The sequence below is a fragment of the Rattus norvegicus genome, chromosome 8 (assembly GCF_036323735.1).
Source record: "Rattus norvegicus strain BN/NHsdMcwi chromosome 8, GRCr8, whole genome shotgun sequence".
NCBI classification, from domain to species: domain Eukaryota; kingdom Metazoa; phylum Chordata; class Mammalia; order Rodentia; family Muridae; genus Rattus; species Rattus norvegicus.
In genome coordinates this window covers 78,989,987-79,010,356 of record NC_086026.1, presented here as the reverse complement: position 1 = coordinate 79,010,356, position 20,370 = coordinate 78,989,987, and the positions used below count along the sequence as shown (strand labels likewise).

The following is a 20,370-nucleotide window of genomic DNA, read 5'->3' as shown; positions in this document are numbered from 1 at the left end:
AATAAAAGAATGATTTTCTCTGTACAGAGAAACCTCATGTCTAGGACTTTTTTAAATATGCAAAACGCAAAATCCAAACTTCCTCTCTGTGGTCTGTTTGTACTACCTGTGCCAGGGTCTGCAGCTCACCGCCTGGGCAGGGTCCCTCTGTGCCTCTAGACCAGTGGTTCTCAACCTTCCTGATGCTGCAACCCTTTAATGGAGTTCTTCATGTCAGAAATGCCGTGGTGATCCCAAGCCACAAAAGTATTTTTGTTGCTACTCCACAACTGTAATTTTGCTACTGCTATGAATCATAATGTAAATGTCTGTTTTCCGATGGTCTTAGGTGACCCCTGAAAGAGATCATGACCCACAGATTGAGAGCCACTGCTCTAGACTGTACCTTGACAAACAATAAACTACCTCAAGCAGTTGTGGCATCTTCCTGTGATAGATAATCACTCCGGGCCATCAAGACTCATCAGGGCAGTCGTCTGTCCTTAACACTTGGTAATGCCTGTGTATTTGCTGACCCTTCTCATGATTCTGATAATATGTTTAATCTAACAGGCTATGAAGGATCTGTGGAGATCAAGCTCTGTGTGCACACACAGTTCCAAGACCACACTGAATGAGCAGTTATTTCCTACAGTCCAGAATAGTGGATCTCCTGTTCCAACAGGAACTTGGCTCTCTTGGGTCTCAGATCCTCTGGGAAAGCTAGGGACATAAAGCCCTCCCTTCTGTGCCTCACTGCAGAAGATTAATACACCGTGTTTAGTGAAAGGAGAACTGTAACGTGTGTGGGATGAAGGAAGCTAGCTGCTTTCCTACTTCTATCCTTTCCAACAGCTTCAGAGCTCGGAGGATGGAGCCGCAGCCAGGCTTGACCTGCAACTCCCAGGACCTGGTGGTCATGTCAACTCCTGGAACATACAGTGTCTCCCAGTATTCTTTCAGATCACCTCTACTGTGGCTGGAAGTGAAAGCCTCAAGTCAGATGGGAGCTGCGTGAGGCTACTCTTATGGCACTGTCCAAATATAAATCAAAAGCTTTTAACAGCAAAAAGTTAAAAATTAAGTAGCACATCTTTAAAAATAAAATTTCTTAATGCTGTGTGAGAAACTCAGATGAACTTAGCCTTAGCTTTAGCCACTGGTGGATGAGCAAAGAAAACACACATTCAAAACTCCTTAAATAGCAGAAGGGAAGTATACTGAAGATAGTGGGCTGGAACATAGCACTTCAGCCGTGTGTATGTGTGTGTGTGTGTGTGTGTATGTGTGTGCGCGCGCGCGCATGCGTTCATGTGCACGTGCATGTTTACATGTGGAGGTCAGAAGTTGATTTGTTTCTTTCCTCACTTGAGCTCCATCTAATAATCTAATATTTGAGACAGGGTCTCTCATGGAACTCAGAGCTCTCTGAATCAGCTAGACTGACTGCCCAGGGAGCCCCCAGAATCTTGCCTACAGTCCCCAGCACTGGGGTTCCAATGGTAAGCCAGTGAATTTAGCTCTTATAACATGGATGCTGGGGATTGAACTCAGATTCTCATGCTTGTGTGACAAGCACTTTACCAACCAAGCTGTCTCCCCAGCCCCTCAGTGTGAATCAGAAGCACATGTTGGGATTCACGCCCAGTGGAAGAAACCATCCTAAAATTAAGTTCACAACATCTGACGAAGAAGCCTGAGGAGCCATGAGAGGGAGTTGCCACCTAAGCACAGTGTCCGACACAGAGTCAGCAGGTAACTAGTGGGACCATTACTGCTCTTCTTGTGGTCTATTCCAGTATGTCTCCCTCACGTGCTCCCTCACGTGCTCCAGGATGTTCCAGCTCCCACATGTATACCTATGTAAGTAGCAACCTCACAAAGGGGAACCTTGGACCTCCAAGGGTTCTAGAAGGATCTTTTTAGTTAAAGAAGAGCCACAATTCACAAAAAGGAAAAGTAATGTTGGACAGGGGTGGGGTTGGGGAATGGCGTAGCAGGTAATGGTGCTAGATGTGAAAAAGCCAGATGTGGCAGGACACATCTGTATCCCTAGCTTTTCTGTGACAGAAAGTGAGGACAGGAGAATCATCTGGACGCTTTAGAATCATCTGCCTGCCACCCTACGGTATGCAGGGCAACACAAACAAGGGACACACACAAACACACACACACATACACACAGACACACACACATACACACACATGCGCACACACATGCACACTCACACACACACACATAAACACATACACACAGACACACGCACATGCACGCACACACACATGCACTCACACACACACGCACACACACATACACACAGACACACACGCAGACACACAGACACACACACATGCACACACACACAGACACACAGACACACGCACGAACACACACAGACACACACACACACACACACACACTCACTCATTAGGAACAGAACAGGCGATATCTGAGGACACTGACTCAGCAACGCTTGCCCTCCACCCTAAGGTTCCAGTACCTTTTTGGTCCTCCTCTGGTAGGCGAAGGCAATGTCCTGCCTCTGTGCATTGCTGCGGTTAGTCAGAATGTTGACAATGGTGACCTCGTCCACGCCTGTGGGGAATCAAGTCGTGAAGAGTTACCCCACCACACACTTTAGGCGACTTTCACACAGTGGAATCCATATACTCTCTTCCAAACCCAACGCTAGAATGTCGTGACTGGCTCATCCCTCTTCCTGACCATACCCAGACGCCTTCATTACCTTCTTCCCCAGAAAGCCTTGGACCTTGGGCCTCAACCCTTTAAATATTTGCACTTCAAAAGCTATTTTATCCATGAATCGATTTCCAAAATCAACAGTGGGAGGTAAATGTGTGGGACCCTGGCAGTCAGACGGAAGGAACAACAAAGATTTAGGGGGATTTTAAATGAAGGTCCCCAAATTGCCACTTAACTGGAGAATTAAGAGACAGACTCCAAAATGAATTAATAGAGACAATTATTTATATTTATTGCAAGATTATTACTGTATAAGTGGCTAGGTATAATTTTTATAATTATACCAGCTGTCATGACAAATGAGTCAGGTTTAATATGGCAGTTATATTTTAATAGCTAATTGATTAATAGAACCACACTTATTGAAGACGAGATTGTCTCACAAGGAAAAGTACACATCCTGCGCTTTCAATCTTCAATAGGTGACTTTAATAATCAATTTTACAACTGTATTAAAAAAGAATAAGTGTTTTAATCTAAATTAAATCTAAATTGGGAGTTTCGAAGTGCCACCCAAATGTTTCAGTCCCCATTTTAATTGGAACATGTGTATTTACAAAGATAAGCAAGGTCCATGGTATCTGAAAGTTTCCAATTTTGTATCAGAAATATTCCTCACACGTCATTTAACTCGTGAAAGCTCAGATTTGAGGATTTGGGCAGCAAGAGAGCTTTCCGCTGCCTGACTATGAACTTTGTTTAATAAGAAGAAAAGTCTTTTCCATGGCTGGAGTTGGGGGTAATTTCCCAAGTTTCTAAGCACACAAGGTCACTTACAGACTGCACCTATCTTGTCTTACAGAAAGTCAGAGGCTTCCCAAAGCACTTGGAGCCCAGAGCTATGCTGTTTGGGAGCAAAACAGTGAACAGTTGGACAGGGGAAGCATCCTGATGCTTCACGTGCATTAGAAAGGTAGAATTTCTGGGTATAAAAAGGAAGATGGTTTAAAGTGTGTATGTGCTCATTTCCAAGTGAGGTTACACCAATGAACGTATTGATATTGATATGCTAACAGATGTCTACAGCTTCAGCTTAGATTTTAGAGTAGCCAGTGTAAACACAGAAACCCTATTGCTAAACCCTGGGTCAGGTCTGTGGATGCTGACGTCGCCCTTGTATGTCCAATAGAGGGCGATAAAACGCCTTTTGTCCACACGATGGGATACTATACTGTGTATATGGTCATTTTAAATAGAGCACGGAAGTGTTCACTGATTTGGGGAGAATGCTCAACATACAAACAGAAAAAGCATGGGTTGTAAACCAAAGCGCTCAGTATAATCTGATGTCTACTTATTCTTTTTTTTTTTTTTTTTGGTTTGTTTTCTTTGATTTTTCAGTTTTTGGTTTTTGCTTTTGCAACAGGGTTTCACCTAGGTGGCCTCAAATCCATAGCCCCACTTAGGTGAGCTTCGTAAAAACTTATCACACAGACTCAAGCCACTGCTCTAAGCAGCAGTCGACCTGAGGACAGTCTTTGGATTGACAGCTGGGCTCCGGTGGTGACTTTGGGGGACTGGGTTTTCACTGTATCTTTCGAGCATCAGTTTCGAGCTTTGAATCCAAACCCACAGAGCCCGCCCTGCTCTCCTCCTCTCTGCGGGTAAAAACCCTTAGCCTGCTCTGGATTCCTGCATCCCTTGGAAAATCCCTGTCTCCGCTGTCCTGCGGCAAGGAGCCAAGAACCACTTGGGACAGGATGCTGACTCACAACACCAGAGACGCACTGACTGCACAGAGAGTGGATTTCGTCTGTTGGTGAGGGCTCAAGAGGCCTGGGCGGGAGCTGTCTGGTTGGAGAGAAAAGGAAAATTGCCTTATCTAGTTGGGTGGGGCGGGGATGGGACTACAGCTCGGGTTGCTGGATATCTGGATATCTTTGGCTTAGAAGAAACCATCTGTCTTCACAACAGGGTCTGTGGTGGTGCCCGAGAGCACTGGGCCAAGGAACCAGGGTTACTGGGATAGTTATTATTCCTGACTTGGCAGGATCTAAAATCACCTAGGAGACAAACTTCTAGGCATGACCGTGAGGGGTTATCTAGGTAAGGAGGACTGAAGTGGAAAAACCCATTGTGAGTGTGGGCAGCACCATCCCTGTGGGGCGGGGTTCCAGGACTACACACCCTGGAGAAAGTGAGGTGAGCACCAGTCTTCACCTCTGTGCTGTGGCTGCTTCACATTCCTGCCGTCATGGCTTCACCACCATGATGTACTATGCTCGCCGACTGTGAGCCAAAACAAACGCTCTCCCCCTTAAACTGCTTGTGTTTAGCATTTTGACCCAGGGACGAGAAATCGACCAATGCAGGAGGTCTCTGCGTACACACAGGAGGTGATATTCTGGAAGGTACCTGAGACTGTATGACCTTGGGGCACCCTGCTTTTCTCCCTGCACATGGCTTTCCCAGCTATAAAACAGGAACCATTGTAAGACTCATTTTGCTAGGACATAAAATCAGGCTGACTGAATGATAGGTGGTAAGCCCCTCCCTCGGCTTCTCAGCCCTAGACCCAGCCCTTGGTCAACTATTAGCCTATGAAAACACCGGGTAAAGAGGAGACCAGGCCATGTTTGCTCACAGCTTTCATGAGATTAACAGTACCGTTTCAAGGTAAACTATGGAAGCTCCCAGAGAGCTGATGTGACAGAAATTGTGTACACAGAGTAGGGGCTGAGGAGCATCTGGCCTCTGACGGGTGTGGTACGGTTGAGGGACAGGGACCCAGTTCAAGACAGCCTAGCTCAGCTAAGTCCCAAGAAGGCATTTTAATCCAGAGATCAAACTTCTATTCCCATTCTGTTCTGATGTCACGTCAGCTAAATTTCTTAGATAAGATATAAGGCCTAAGGTTTTCTTTGTTATCAGCAAGGAAGAATGCATTAGTAATCTAGAAACCCAGGCTTGGAGAAATAGCTCAGTAGGGAGAATGGTTGTCTCGTATGCAAGAAGGCCTGAGTTTGGAACCTAGCCCCACATAAGCTGGGCGTCATGGTGCATCCCTGTAATCCAAGCAGTTGGGAGGTGGAAGCCAAAGGATGGGAAATTTAAAGTCATCCTTGGGTACATAGCAAGTTCTGCAATACGAGAGACCCTGACTAAAAAAAAAAAAAAAAAGCCCTTCTAATTCTCCGAGAATAATCTGGTAGGTTTGTAAATTCCCATATAGAACCTGTAGGAAAGCACAACGAAGTAAATCTAGTCATAGACGGAGTCACGCGTGTGGAGTATGGGCACCTTTCTGTGCCCTGGTACTCACTGCATCTGCCCCAGGGAACAGGAAAGGAGGAAAAGCTGAACAGTTGCAACAGAAACCCACAGGCTCGCCCTTCACTCAGCTCACAGGGCAGATGCCAATAAGAATCTGGTTTCTTCCAAAGTTCATGGGTGAAACTGGTTTTTGGATCTCCTCGGTAGAAAGAAGAAAGGGCTGAGGAGGGGCAGCCAATGAAGCCAGAATGAAGGGGCCCTGGGGACTCCTTCCCCTGTGCTTTACACCTGGTTCCTACACAGCTATGCAGACAATGTTCTTAGACAGGAAAGCTGTGCTCAGGACTTAAAGCAGCTGCTAGAGGATCACCAGGGTCTGACTCTGAGAACAGCTGTCAGACGAGGGCTGGTTCGCAGTGACCCTGAACCTCAAGAGAGAGAGGCCTCTGCAAAGGAAAGAGTGGACAGTGTCCCTTCTAGCAGAACAAGATGGCCCTGGGCCAATGAGTTACGAAGGACTTTTTCATGGGGTGTGCCCCACAGAGGCAGGGTTTTCTTTTCCTGCCACCCAAATCTTACAAGAAAGAGGTTCTGCTCCCCAGCCAGTGTGCCTCCTGGGACTCTCAAGAGAATGTATCCCCTTAATTGCTGCTCACGACTGCTTGCATTCACCTGCAGGTGTGCAAACGAAACCAAAATGCCTTGTCTTGGCTCACTTCTCTGGTGCACAGGGGGGCGGTTTTGCAGCGTTGCTGGAAATCTTAGGTGGTTCTATTTTAAAATGTAAGAGAAAAGAAGTGCAGAAGCTCGCTTCTGTAGTTGGGCTTGCTCAGGAAGAGGAGGGGGGCGGGGGGGCTCGCCCTTCCGGAGAACACAAATACTGCTCAAATCAAAACTGGCAATAATAGAGCAACCAGCCCTCCCCTCTGCAGACGCCAGAGTTGCTCAGATTCACTGGCACCAGCACTAACTCCAGGGCCGTGCCGTTGCTAATTACCATCTATTTCATGGAGTTGAGATTCATCCTTTTCTAATTTAGCTGACTTTCCTTTCTAGTTATTTGGACCCATATGGTAAACCATCCCCAGCTGTGTTGAACACTCCACAGTATATATTTAACCCAAGGCCAATCTAGACCCAGAGACTCCTATGGATCACGTCTCAGAAACCTCTTGTTAATTAAGCAATATTACTACTTTTGCGTGACTTAACTCAGCTTCTAACTCAGCATAAATTAACGTAAGGTATTGCACGGTCCACCTCGGGCCAGAGAGTAAACACAAAGCAACCATGCACTGGGTTTAGGTGATGCAAGGAGACATGTTCACTATCCCTCCGACTAGAAACAAAGTTGGCTCACAAGCGTGAACTCAATTCAGCTGGCGAAAGTGAAGCAAGGCTCACAGGGACTATTCACTTTTCTGGCAACACCCAGACTCTGTAACGAACCTTTGCTCCCTGTCCCAGAAGTGCTTCTGTACTCCCTCTGTGCTCTAACATCTGGACTACTTCTGAATACTATGTGGGCTTTCTATCTCCTCACATGATCTCATGGTCCTGGGCATTCATAAAAGGTTAAGAAATAAAAGCCACATAAGAAGAGACAGATCTAGAGGTTAGCAAGTATGAAGTGTGACAAGAACTAGAACGGAGGCATGAAGTGGGAACCCAGGAGGCACGGAAGTGATAGGCCCTACACAGCTGTAGACACAGGGAGTCGTGGGGAGACAGGGGGAAGGCGATCAGAAACTTGGGCTAGCCTGAGCCACACTGCAAGACCATGACTAGGGGGAGGGAAAGGAGGGTGTTAGAATAGAGCTATACTTGGCAACGGTTAGGGACTCAGGGATAAAAAAAAAAAATCACACACCCACGGAATAGCAAAGGCAGAGGCACCGTCTGCTTAGCAGTGGTCCTCAACCTTACTGATACTGCAGCCCTTTAACACAGGCTGGGGACCCCCAGCCAACAGAATTATCTCATTGCTGCTTTATAACTGTAATTTGCTACCGTTATGAATTATAATGTAAATATCTGATACTCGGATATCTGATATGGGACCCCTCTTACAGGTTGAGAACCACTGGCTTAGGGAACCGCACGGACCAGGAGATGGAGACGGAAGACGAAGAGGCAGGGAAGCCCGGTTTCAGAGAGAATCACCATGATGCTCAAAGGCAAGCTCTCACAGGTGCTGGGAGAAGGATTGGAGAGGTGCTGCCAGGCAGTGCCAGCTCTCTGCCCACTCTGCCCCTCTGGGGAACTGTCCTGGAGTCAAGCTTCCTCTCACACCCAGTGCACAGATTCCACAGCAATTATTCAGTTGCAGGCAGCGGGCTCCCAGCTCCTGCCTTCCTCACTCTGACTAGCCTGCTAGAGCCCAGCCCATCTCCTCTGCCTCAGATGCAAGGTCACAGGGAACAGGCTGCCATCCTTCAGGCCTTGGTTGATGTTTCTGTGGACACTCAGGGTTTACCAGTTTCCTTTGATGTCAAGATAAAGCCAGCTCCTGACCTGGGGTGAAGGTGCTTGGGAGTGCCTCAGTCACTCAAGATTCCTGTCAGCTCATTACCTAAGTGGTGCTACTTATCTGAAATATCAGGGGTATGCATTTTTAAAAAGAATTATTTATTTATTTTATGTACGTAAGTGCACTGTAGCTGTCACAGACACACCAGAAGAGGGCATCGGATCCCATTACAGATGGGTGTGAGCCACCATGTGGGTGCTGGGACTTGAACTCAGGACCTCTAGAAGAGCAGTCAGTGCTCGTAACCACTCTCTCCAGCCCCCAGGGGCATGTTTTTAATGAACTTGCCCTCCCTGTCTAGAAAGGCAATACATAACCATCAGGGACAATTTGGCAGACAAAGAAACAGAATATATATTGAAAGCACAAGAATCAATAATTCATATTTTCATAATTCAATTACCAATGCCCTTGATATTTTTTCATTTTCGAGTAAAAAATTGTAACTGTCATAATAACATATGATATACCCTATTTTATTTGTCATTTTTTTCTGCAGAACCGACAAGCTTAAGGTGAATAAATGTTAAAATGAGCATATTAAACTATCGATATGAATAGATAAATATCTGTAAAACAGTACATGTTAAATCTTTTATTGTAAAGAGCAAGAGAAAACTGTTCCTCCCTAAAACTGCCAGGCACAAAAAGTAAATGCCAACATGGAGCATTAGATGGTGGGGTTTGGGTGGGATGAAAAGAAAAGGACACAGATGCCCGCACTAATGCTGGACCACAACTGTGGTGGATATCCGATGGCAGCAGGATCAGGCTGTGCACTAGCTTTCAAGACAAAGGAATGAATCTAATTCTAACAGCTGGGTTGCTGTATCGCAGAACTATGTCCAACTCCAAGTATGAACCAAGGCCAACGGACATGAAGCATGTTAACTAGCTAGCCCTCAGTTGTGTCATATGTAAATTGGGAATGACACAACATGCCATCCGAAATCAGTCTGCAGGTCAGCTAAGCAGGAAGCGTCAGAACCGCTCAATGCAGTGGCTGCTCGTGAAGAGCACTTAATAAATATTGGTGAAGACAACCAAGATGATGATGGTGGTGATGTCAGCCACTCCTGCCCACACAGAAATGTGGGGCACACGGCTTAGCCCTCAGGATTTTCTTGGCTTGTGGAACAACAGTGTTTTTCTGCTGACTCAGGGAGGACCCGGAAGTATTTTTATTAATGTGTGAACTCTGTGGCCAGAGTTCATCTGTGCAATCTTTACATCCCAGTAAGCTAAGTGCTTTCTCACGCAGGGATAAAAAGCACCCTTTGTGCTAAGCTTGTAAAAGACACCATCTTTGTCAAATGACTTGCAGGGTATTTTCTGCAAAGGCATGTGGAGAAACCACAGAATCTAGGCGTGCCCAGTTGTGAAAGAGGAAATGTTTAAAGAAAGTAGATCATATGTAGAGTGTATGTGTGTGGGGTTGTGGGGATTGTGGGTGTATATTTTAAAGTAGCAATTATTTCAGATATTTATTTCTCTGTGTGTGTGTGTGAGACACATACACACGCACGCACACGCACGCACACACACACACACACACACACACACACACACACACAGACTGTGGTGTCTGAAAATACTCTGGATCTGGAATCACAGGTGGTTGGGACTGGGCTACATTATGAGTTTAAGGCCACCCTGACAAGGAGAAGCCTTGACAAGGCGCATGGCCTACCTTTGGTCTTGATTGCTGTTTCAATGTTCAAAGCATCCCTCTCAGCGTCGAAGTTGGTGTAGGGTTTGACCGACCCATAGGCACTTGGGGGTGTAGAATGCTGAGACAAGAACACAAATACAATCAAATAACACCCTGCGCACCCTCTCATTGAGAGAACATGTCTGAAACCCGATTCTGTACTCCCATTCCTCTTCATAATTCTACCCTCTTTCATGCTAAGTAAAGAGGTGTCAACAGACCATCACACACCAGTTCTCTTTTTTAAATATATATATAAGAAGGCTCATTTTGATACTGGGAATGCAGCTCAGTAGCCGGAATGCTTGCATAGCATAACTAAGCCCTGACTCCCATCTCCTGGCACCACATAAACTGGGCTCGGTAGCCCACACCTATAATCCTAACACTCTGGAGGTAGAGACAGGAGGATCAGAAGTTCAAAGGCATCCTGTGCCACATTATGAGTTTGAGGCCAGCCTGGGCTGCATGAGACTATATCCAAAAGAAGGAGGAGGAGGGGGGAGAAGAGGAGGAGGAGGAGGAAGGAAGAAGAACAAGAACAAGAAGAACAATAGAGAACGAAGAAAAAACTTTGTTTCTACAAGAGTTGTCCTTCAAAGGCTCCACCAGCTTAGAGCATGCTGTGCCTCTACCCTGTGTCTTATATGCAGTGGGCACTTCAGAGCAGAGAGCACTAAGCTGGAGGTCTGAGACAAGAATCTATTCAAGTTTCTGAAGAGAAAGAAAGTGGTCTAGCAAGAATTTGAACTTAGTTAAAACTGTGGAAATGCCTGAAAGATGAGTGGGTACTGCCGAGTGTTCACTACAGGCCTGTGCTGCCCAGATCCCCGCTCTTTAAACAGTGAATGAGGAAGTGGGGATGTGGGCAGAGCGTGTGTGCCAACTGCATGAGTTTGACTCCCAGCAGTGTATGAACAGGGAATGGTAGTTCCAGCACTGGGGAGTAGAAGCAGATGAATCAGAAGTTCAAAGTTATTCTTGGCTCCATGGCAAGTTTCAGGTTAGCCTGGGATACATGAGGCCCTGACCCCTAAATAAAAACCAACAGACAAGCAGTGCTCATCCTCGTGCTCTCGGAGCTGTGGAAGGGATGGACGTCCTCAGCACTGTGCTGTGAGTACCTTGTGACTCCAAGGTGCCTGCCACATCCTCCTTACTGTGACAAGTTCCTCTTCCTCTCTGTTCTACCTCAGTGCTTCCCTCTGCCCTCTCCAGGATGCCCCCTGCCTACTGCCCTGCTGGCATTTTCCTTATTGTCTTATAAATAGTCCTTCCTTTTTGGAAGCCTGTCGGAGATGACCACTTTCCTGGGCTGATAGATGGGAATCTCTGCCCACTCCCCAAGCTAATGGCTCACCTCTCTTCTACTCATTTGACATCCCCCCCCCTCCTTTGAAATGTTCCTGCATAGATAACTTGCCCCCAAAGGAAGGGCAGATAGTGAGTTTGTGTGATATGGCTTTGACTGATGGGTGGTCCTGAAGCAGCCAACGCTGATGAATCCCCTACACAGTGGCTCTTCATCCTTTAACGCTCCAATGCCTGGTACGCACAACAAGTGATGCTGCCACGTGATGATCAGAGCAGCTCTTATAAACAGTCAGCTGACAGCAGGGACCTCCGAGCCAGCCCAGCACCCACACCATTGGGTTCTTGGTGATGAAATGACACATGGAAGCAACCGAGGACGTACACTCCCAGGCGTCCCTTGGGATTAGCTGAAACTCTTTAAATTCAGCCTCAGACACCTGCTAACTGGGGCCAAATGGTAAATCTGGTTCATATTGTGTTCTGAAACAACACAAATGCATTAGCAAAGTTGGCCCTGGCCTCATTTCACCACTTCTAGACACCATGCCCAGCCCCACAGCATAACATTACTATCTACAATTCACTGTAGCAGGATTTTAGCAAACCATTGCACATGGCAGGAATCTGGAGTGATGGCACCGAGGCTTTGAAGGAGCCAGTGATTGTTGTCTGGGATTTTATGAGGTTATTCTTTTGAAGGATTCTCAGAGCCTTTGAGGCAAGCCTGTCAAAGAGGACGTCTCCTCATGGCCAAGGATTATTTGGTGATAGGTCTTTCCAGACAGCCTCTAGATTAGATAAGTTTTGGTATTCAGAAACTGATTTGCTAAAGGTGCCGTTTTTGGGTAACAATAAAAAGAGTTTCTAGGAAGCTGCCGGGGGTGGGGGGCTCAGTCCTTTAGAGGCTGATCCCCTGCTGCTAAGAGGCCTAAATCCGTACTGCACTGGCTCTCTTTCCTTCAATTGATCAGTTGATCAATTGTCCTAAGTGACCCAGAACACCAACAGCTCATGCTAAAAAAAAAACCAAACCAACCAACCAAACAAACAAACAAACAAAAACTGAGGTAATTGAGTTAAAAAAAATAATGTCTCCTAGTATTTTAAGTAAGTTTCCATTTTTGTGGTTGGTCCTCTCCATAGCTCTCCTGGGCATGTGGCCTATGGGTTGGACACCAGTGGCTCAGGCAGGGGAATGCTCTGAGAAGATGATGACGTGAAAGACATTTCAAGCAAAGTGCTTTCTGAAAATGTTCTTGTTCTTAACAGGGCCACCAGTAACAAGGGCATTGTTACTGACAAGGGCAGGCAGCTGGCTGTGCACCACTTGGCTTCACTGCTCAGAGGCTGTGCTGTCGCCATATCACTGAGTGGGAGAAAGGCGTGTGTGGCTGTGTGGTAGCTCTAGAAGCATAAAGAAATGAATAGCCAAATGTCTTTAAAACTCACCTGTCTGAAGTTAAGTTATTAGGTAAAAGTGATTCTTCCCTTAAAATATTGGGCAATACAGGACATTTTTATACTTTAGCTGGGTTAGTCCCATCTCTCCACAGAGGGAAACACATGTTTCTAGGGCAGAGTAACTTCCAGTGATGACTGAAGAGCTCTCTCACAAAACTTTTTAAAAAGGGCTTCATATAGTCCAAGCTAATCTCAAACTTGCTAGATAGCCAAGAATGACTTAGAATTTTTAATCCTCCTGCCTCCATGTCCCAAAAGCTGAGATTCTAGATGTGTGCTACCACTCCTGATTTATACAGTGGTGTGGATGGAGCCTATGGCTTCACACAAGCTATGCATGTACACTACCAGCCTGGCCATAGCCATAGTCACCTCTCATGAAACTTGATACCAAGAGCAATCTCATTATCAAAAGCATTGCATAAAATCCACTGGAGAAACAAATTACATAACAGCAAGACTTGTCTAGGCCCTAACAGCAGGCCATGTTCCAAGAAGAGGAAAGATTTAAATGAGGGAACAACAAAGGCCTTACTAGTCCACACAGTCTGTGTTTGAACAGGCCCATTCATTTGCACATTATGAGAGCAGGTGCCACAGACGACACAGAGGATCTTGTACATAAGACCCAAGTTGTCACCTGTCTTTTGAGTGGTTCTACAAAAGACAAATTTTAATCCTGAGATTCCCCGACAGACAAAAGAAAAACCAGATCAAACAACAAAGCCCTATGATTAATTACATAATTCATTTCTACTAAAAATATACATTCTGGTTTATTTTGGAAAAAAGATTTCCCAGGTGCTAGGTTAAAAACAGAAAAGCTGAGGCTTCTGAGGCCCACTCTAATGAACTATCGTAGTTGATGGTTGCTTTGAGAGAGAGTCGCTTTTCCTTGGGGATGTGGCCAGGGTAGTTTCCGTAGTCCAATAGACGATGACCCAGGAACATATGAGTAGCACTGACTGAACTCAGTGAGATAATAATAATAATAATAATAATAATAATAATAATAATAATAATAATAATAAACCATTTGCCTAGAAGAATATTGCAGATAGTCTAAGAAAAAGACATGAGAATTGCTTTTTGACATGGTTGAAGCTTATGATAAATAAAACCTCAAGGGTTGACTTTAAAAACTAGCACGTCGGGGTTGGGGATTTAGTTCAGTGGTAGAGCGCTTGCCTAGGAAGCGCAAGGCCCTCAGTTCGGTCCCCAGCTCCGAAAAAAAGAACCAAAAAAAACAAAAACAAAAACAAAAACAAAAACAAAAACAAAAAACTAGCACGTCACCAAAGCAAAATTACCACTCATGTAGTAAGCCCAGCAAAACACAGTTCCAGCCATTTCCTTGCAAAGACGCTGTCCAAGTCGCATTCAATGCCAAAAAAGGTTTTAGCACCATGACATTTATTTCAAATGAAACTGCTAGGAACAGTTAAAGCAATGAGGGGCCCAGGCGCTGGGAGACACCTAATAATGGCTGAATTATGGCCCCACTTTCTTTGTGTATACAGCGAGATCGTAACACAGTTCAACAGATGTCCAATTTGCAAAATCACACAAAGTGAGAGATTAGATACTTACATCACCCTCCAAGCTGAGCTTGCACAGGATTTCGTGGACAGTAGACATTTTGAAAAAAAAGCTGAAAAAAAGATAACACAAAGGTTTTTTTTTTTTTATTAAAAAAAGAAAAAGCCTTCTTTCCCCTGAAGCACGGCAATTCATCACACTAATGTCTTCTTGGACCATTGCATCTGAGGCTGTTAAAGCAAGTACTTTTTTCAAGCAGGCAATTCTCTATCTTACTATTGAGGAAATTAAAGCTTAGAGACGGGTGCCTTAGGTTGGGGATGGATTACTAAGCTGGTCTGTCTCTTGCTCTGGTTAAACAGGACCTGGCAGATTCTGGTCTGCGAATGCAAAACCTAAAAGCTTCCTGTGGTAAACACCACTCATTCAAACAGAGAACGTGTTCTTCCATCAAAAGCGATAATGCACATTGAAACTGCCATGACTTGCGTGTCGCTCCCAAGTGACTTCATATTGTAAGAAAGGCAAGAACTGGGCACAGCAGTGGCTCCATGTTGGCCTGATCCCAAACAGAACCTATTAATATTAGCCACACAACCATTTCTTCCAGTGATACTGAAAAGATTCAGGGGTTAGGCCATGGGTTCATCCATAGCACGCTCACCTAATAAGCACAAGACCTTAGTTTGATCCCCAGAACCCATATGAAAAAATCCAGGAATCTTGAAGCTCTGGAAGATGGGTGGATCTCTAGAGCTCCATGGCCAGTCAGCCCAACTTCAAAGCTCAAGCCAAAGAGAGATGAGAGTTCTTGGCTCAAAAAGCAAGGTGGATTCCGCCTGAGGAGAAATGACTCTTGATGGTGACCTCTGGCCTCCACACACAAGTGCATCCGGGCACACAAAATGCACATGCACAAATACACACATAAAGAGGTTATTAAACTGTTCTTAGTGCAAACAGACCAACTTTCTGATATGACCACATCTCATATTGGGCTGATCTCGCAGTTAAGATTTAGAATGATTGCAATGTCGTCATCGTCCACTGAATACATTTTATCAGTCGGGACTGCCGTACTGACGAAAGGCCTTTCCCTATTTGTAGAGGAAGTTCTTGGGACTGATAGCCCCACATGCCCAGCCCCTACCACCGAAATTGATTACTACTAAGACGAGTCATTCTGCATAATCACCCCCCAAAAAGAAACAGCCACGTCACCGAAAGGTTGCCAACAGTGTTGGCACCAGCAGTTGCCTTGGTACTTGTGGGAATTATAAGCTCTCTATTCTGGTTCAGGGAACTTGCTTTGCTTAAATGTTTTCTTAAAACTGCTTTGAAGACAATATATGACCTAGCATTTGCCAGCTTATAGGGGCGTTCTGAACCAAGCGAATTCTAGGCTGTGTGAGGTGGGGAGAGAAAAATTAACCTTTATTTGTGGCCAAGATGTACTTCCTCTCTCCTTTCTCTCTCCTTCCTCTGAAGCCTTTTACACCTGACAAAAAGGAAGCTCAGAATTCCAGAAAGCCACAGTCCAACCTCAGCCCCAAAGCCTTTCCAACACCTATACCGACTAATTAACAGCTTCCTTAGCAGACCACCCTTGCATGAGTGAGGGGCCTCCTCCACCTCAGCTGTCCAGGCGATTTCAGCTACACAGCACAGCGAGTTTCCATTGAATCGTTCTTCCAAACTGTCTGCCCAGCTCTGAGTGCTGCTCCTCGGATGGCTGCCCACATGGAGCCCTCCCCCAAGTGCCCTGCAGATCTGATGTAATACTTTGCACTCTCCATTCCTGTTAATTCTTCCCCCACAACCCGACTCCTTGAGAGGAAGCCCCACGAATCTTGCTCTCTGTGTCAGCCTTTATAATCGTCCGTTCTCTCATCAAGTTGCTTCTCCCTGCTGCTGCCAACTCAACCTCCCCCATCTGATCTCGTCAGATAGTTAGAAATCAAGGCCGATGCTTCCTCTAACTCCAGCAGAGATGCCTCCTGAGATCAGCACCGGGAGCCAGCTGCACCTCTCTCTAGCCATTCCCCTGAAAGATTCAGTACTCCAAAAAGTGTTGCTTGCCTTGGCTTTGCCTGTAGCAAATTGGTTTGCTTTCTCTCCGGCTCCTGTCACGCCCACCCCTGTCCACTCCCCTTTACTACAGGGTGTCCTGGGGCTGGAGAGATGTTCAGTGGATAAAGTACTGACCACACAGGTCTAAGGCCCAGAGTTCAGATCCCTAGCAACCACCTACAACCCAGGTGGATAGGACAGTCCACCTGTGATCCCAGTGTTCCAGAGGCAAGGACAGGAGATCTCTAGAGGAAGATGGCTCACTAGTCCAGCTAAATGAGAGAGCCCCTTTGTGCTGAGATTTGAAGTTTGGTCCTCATTGCGTATTAAGTATTCTTTACTATTAAGCCGTCTCTCCAGCCTCCAAACATGACCTTAAGGGAAGTTTTTAAACATGTCACATTTAAGGGTTGGGGATTTAGCTCAGCGGTAGAGCGCTTGCCTAGCGAGCGCAAGGCCCTGGGTTCGGTCCCCAGCTCCGAAAAAAAAGAAAAAAAAAATGTCACATTTATATCACAACCATTCTGCACCAAAAAAAAAAAAAAATCCAAAAATATTATAACAACCCTAAAGTCACAGAGACTGACAAGCAATATGTAAGTGCCTATACCCATAAATATTTCCTATCTCATGCAAGTTTAATGGCAACCCTATTTTAGCTTAGAAATAAAATACGGCCTTTGCCCCTTCACTTCATCTGCAGGCTGTGCAGTTTCTCAGAAGGGAGAGTTGCTAGAAGGAACAGTGGGCTTTGCTTCTCACTATGGTTGTTAAAACTTTAGTTTGATTATTGAGACTGGGGTCAGTGTACTGCAACTCACGAGGTCAGAGAAGGCCTTTGCAGTGCCAGTAAAGTGTCTAGGTTATGGTCAGGTCAACCACAAACTCGGGATAAACATGCACTGACACGGCACTAAAGAGATGGAGAATTCTCAACCTCACCTTCCCACCCATCATGGAAAATGTCCGCTGTTGAACTTGAGTAGATTACCTCTGGATGTTTCTAGGAGGGATTTCCTAGAGTAGGGTCATTAGAATGGGAAGACCCATCTTAAATGGGAATGGTACTATGTCATGAGCTTCTGTCATGGACTACACAAAAAAACAAACAAACAAACAAAACCCGAAGACAGTACCCAAAGGACCAGCATTCATCTCTCTCTCCTTTCAGCCTGCACACGCAAGGTGACCAGTGGCCTCCTCAAGCTCCTGCCTTCGTGCCTTCCCAGCTGTTAGTGTATCTACTTCTACTGTGAGTGGGAATAAGCCCCTCCTCCTTCAAGTAGTATTTAGTCACAAGAACCAGAAAAGTTAGGAATAAACCACTGGTAGGAGAGACCCTTAAGAGACTAGCTGTGATCCGCAGAAGAGCAGGGACCTTTGAATCCTCTGCCTTTGCCCTGTAGCCCCCACTAGCTCTTCAATGGAGCTTTAACTTCACAAAGATCTAGGAAGTAGAGGGCCTAATGGTGAGGCTGCTATGTACAGGCTGAGAGGGGTGAATCACTAGCCAGAGGGCGTTGTCATTGGGCATGGGGACAGCAGGGCCCTGTGGAGGAATACATACTCAGCATATATATTGTATCTCAGGAAAACAAGGGGGCAAGTGTGTTAGGAAGCCATGTCCATGGGGTGACCCCAAACCCAAGGTCCTGAATGAATGGTGCAAAGTTAAGTTTGGTTAACAGAAGGGTAGAAGGTGGGAGGGCCAAAGTGACTAGACTCAGTACCAATTGTTATTTATTTACCCAATCACCCAAACCCGAGACTTAAAGAGAGCTACAAAAGCCAGGCGTCAAGATCCACACCTGGAATCTCATCTCTTAGCAGCTGGAGCTGGGAGGATGGGAAGTTCATCCTTGGGTCCATATTGAGTTTGAGGCTAACCTGAGCTACCTGAGACCCTGTCTTAAAAAAAAGAAAAGAAGTCGATATTCCACATGAGAGGACCCTCCCTACACTTAACTCCTAGCTCCTCCAAAATGTAAACCTCAGGGAGCCTTAGTTGCAGACGCAGCCACCCTCCCCTTCTGGCAATCTGCTCCCCAGAACTGCATCTCTCTTCTCAGCACCTCAACCTCACCCAGCTGACCAACTAGTTTCAACCTGCATACCAGAAAGAAAGAGCTATCTGGTGAGCCATCTGTTGATGAGAACGCTAAGCTAAGACAGGACCTTGGCTCCCAGGGCGGGCTGGGACTTGGCCACCCCGTGAAAAGGGCTCTTTCTCAGGCAGGTGTTTTCGTTTAAGAAAATAAACCAGCCAAGTCCGGGCAGACTGAGAGCTACACACCCCTCCAAGCCAATCTGGAGTGGCTCTGCCCAACCCCCACTGCTGGGAAAACAGGGCTGCCTCAGCACCTCCCTAAATGAAGGGAACAGAGTGTCTCCTGTGGCCTTGAAAATATTAATAAATGAGACTTAACCTGATGGCTCAAGGCTCTCAGGGGGCAAAGCTTGGCAGTAACACACTCTGTGGAGCTGTTACAAGGTCAGTCAGTCATTTGCATGGGACAGACAATCTGTTTTAATATTTTATAGGTTTGTCTTTTAAAAAACCTAAGATCTAGATCTTTTTACATTTTATTGTTTTGTTCAAAAAAAAAAGTAGTTACAACAATGATCAAAAAGTACAAATGAAGTTCTTTTTTAAACCTCTCTCCTGCAAAAGGAAAGCCAAGCAAACGTTTTTCAAGAAGCCTGAGAGGAAGACTCTCACATGTAACGCTGGAAACAGTAAAAATAAGGATTCGCTGAGTTAAAAAGTGCTAGTTCCAGGAAGCCTAGATATAAATTAAAAAAAGAAAGAAAAAAAAAAACAACCCAAGAGCTTGACAGGGCTGGTTTGTAGAAAATCCAACCTGGCAGTTTCAGAGACACACCCACTTGGAGAGTAGTTTAAAAGACATGTCTGTTGTTAGGTTACCCCAAAACAGATGCCTAGCAACCACCATGATGAATCAATCATGGAGTGGAATGACCTCAAACCAGAATTTTAGTCAAAACGGGTGGGGGTGGATATGTGGAGGGCTGGGTTTCCCCGCCACAACCCTTACTGTAGGCCCTGGATACTGAAGTGTACAACCCACACTAGGATTTAAAAAAAAAAATACGTGAAGGATGAGAGAGGGAGTTCCCACTGTACCCCACCCTTCACCCCGTTAAATCATCTTTGGTTAACAGAACCTTCTTGAAAGCACATACTTTCCCCCTTAGTTTTATGGTTCTGATTAGTGCTTGAGTCACAGGGCCAAGTTAAGCCCCAGGATTCCTGGAATTCTGCCCACGGCCTTGATCGGACTCAGAAGAGGCCTCTATGGCACTTACTGTCCCTCTGGCTGCCGGATCTGAATCAATATTTGTGTGTTAGCTACACGTAGTGCCGCGTTGCCTTGGGAGCTGATAGAGTTGGAGTGGGTGGAAAAAGACCATCGAGGAAAAAACACGTTCAGGGTTGGGAAACGAAGCCCGTGCATCTATAATTCAATTTCAGTGTCTTATGGTCCACATATTAGGCTTCCAACAGGGCTCAGCTGCCAGAGAAGAGTCCAAGTTCAAAATAATCCACCACACCCTGAACCTCCTTCTCTCTCTCTAAGGCTGTGGTTTCTTCTCTCCCTCCTCCCCCCTCTCTCTTTAGCAAGGTCTCTTCTGTAGCACAGGCTGGCTTCAAACTCATTAAGTAGCCGAGGATGAGCTTGAACTCCCTGCCTCCCACTTTAATGTGGTGCTGGGGACAGAATCCAGGACTTTCAGGCAAGTATTCTAACCACTCAGCGACACTATCGA

At 45.8% G+C, this 20,370-nt stretch overlaps 1 protein-coding gene across 2 annotated transcripts in view; it reads right to left on the bottom strand.

Moving 5' to 3' along the window:
- Anxa2 (annexin A2) overlaps positions 1 to 20,370 on the bottom strand; it is a 36,387-nt gene that overhangs the window by 12,282 nt on the left and 3,735 nt on the right. For both annotated transcript variants that reach the window (NM_019905.1, XM_039082021.2), the window contains exons 2-4: positions 14,563 to 14,623; positions 10,177 to 10,276; positions 2,481 to 2,575 (exon numbers count right to left, since the gene is read on the bottom strand). In NM_019905.1, coding sequence (NP_063970.1) covers positions 2,481 to 2,575; positions 10,177 to 10,276; positions 14,563 to 14,610 — 243 coding nt within the window. In that variant the 5' untranslated portion in view covers positions 14,611 to 14,623. The remainder of the gene's footprint in view (positions 1 to 2,480; positions 2,576 to 10,176; positions 10,277 to 14,562; positions 14,624 to 20,370) is intronic.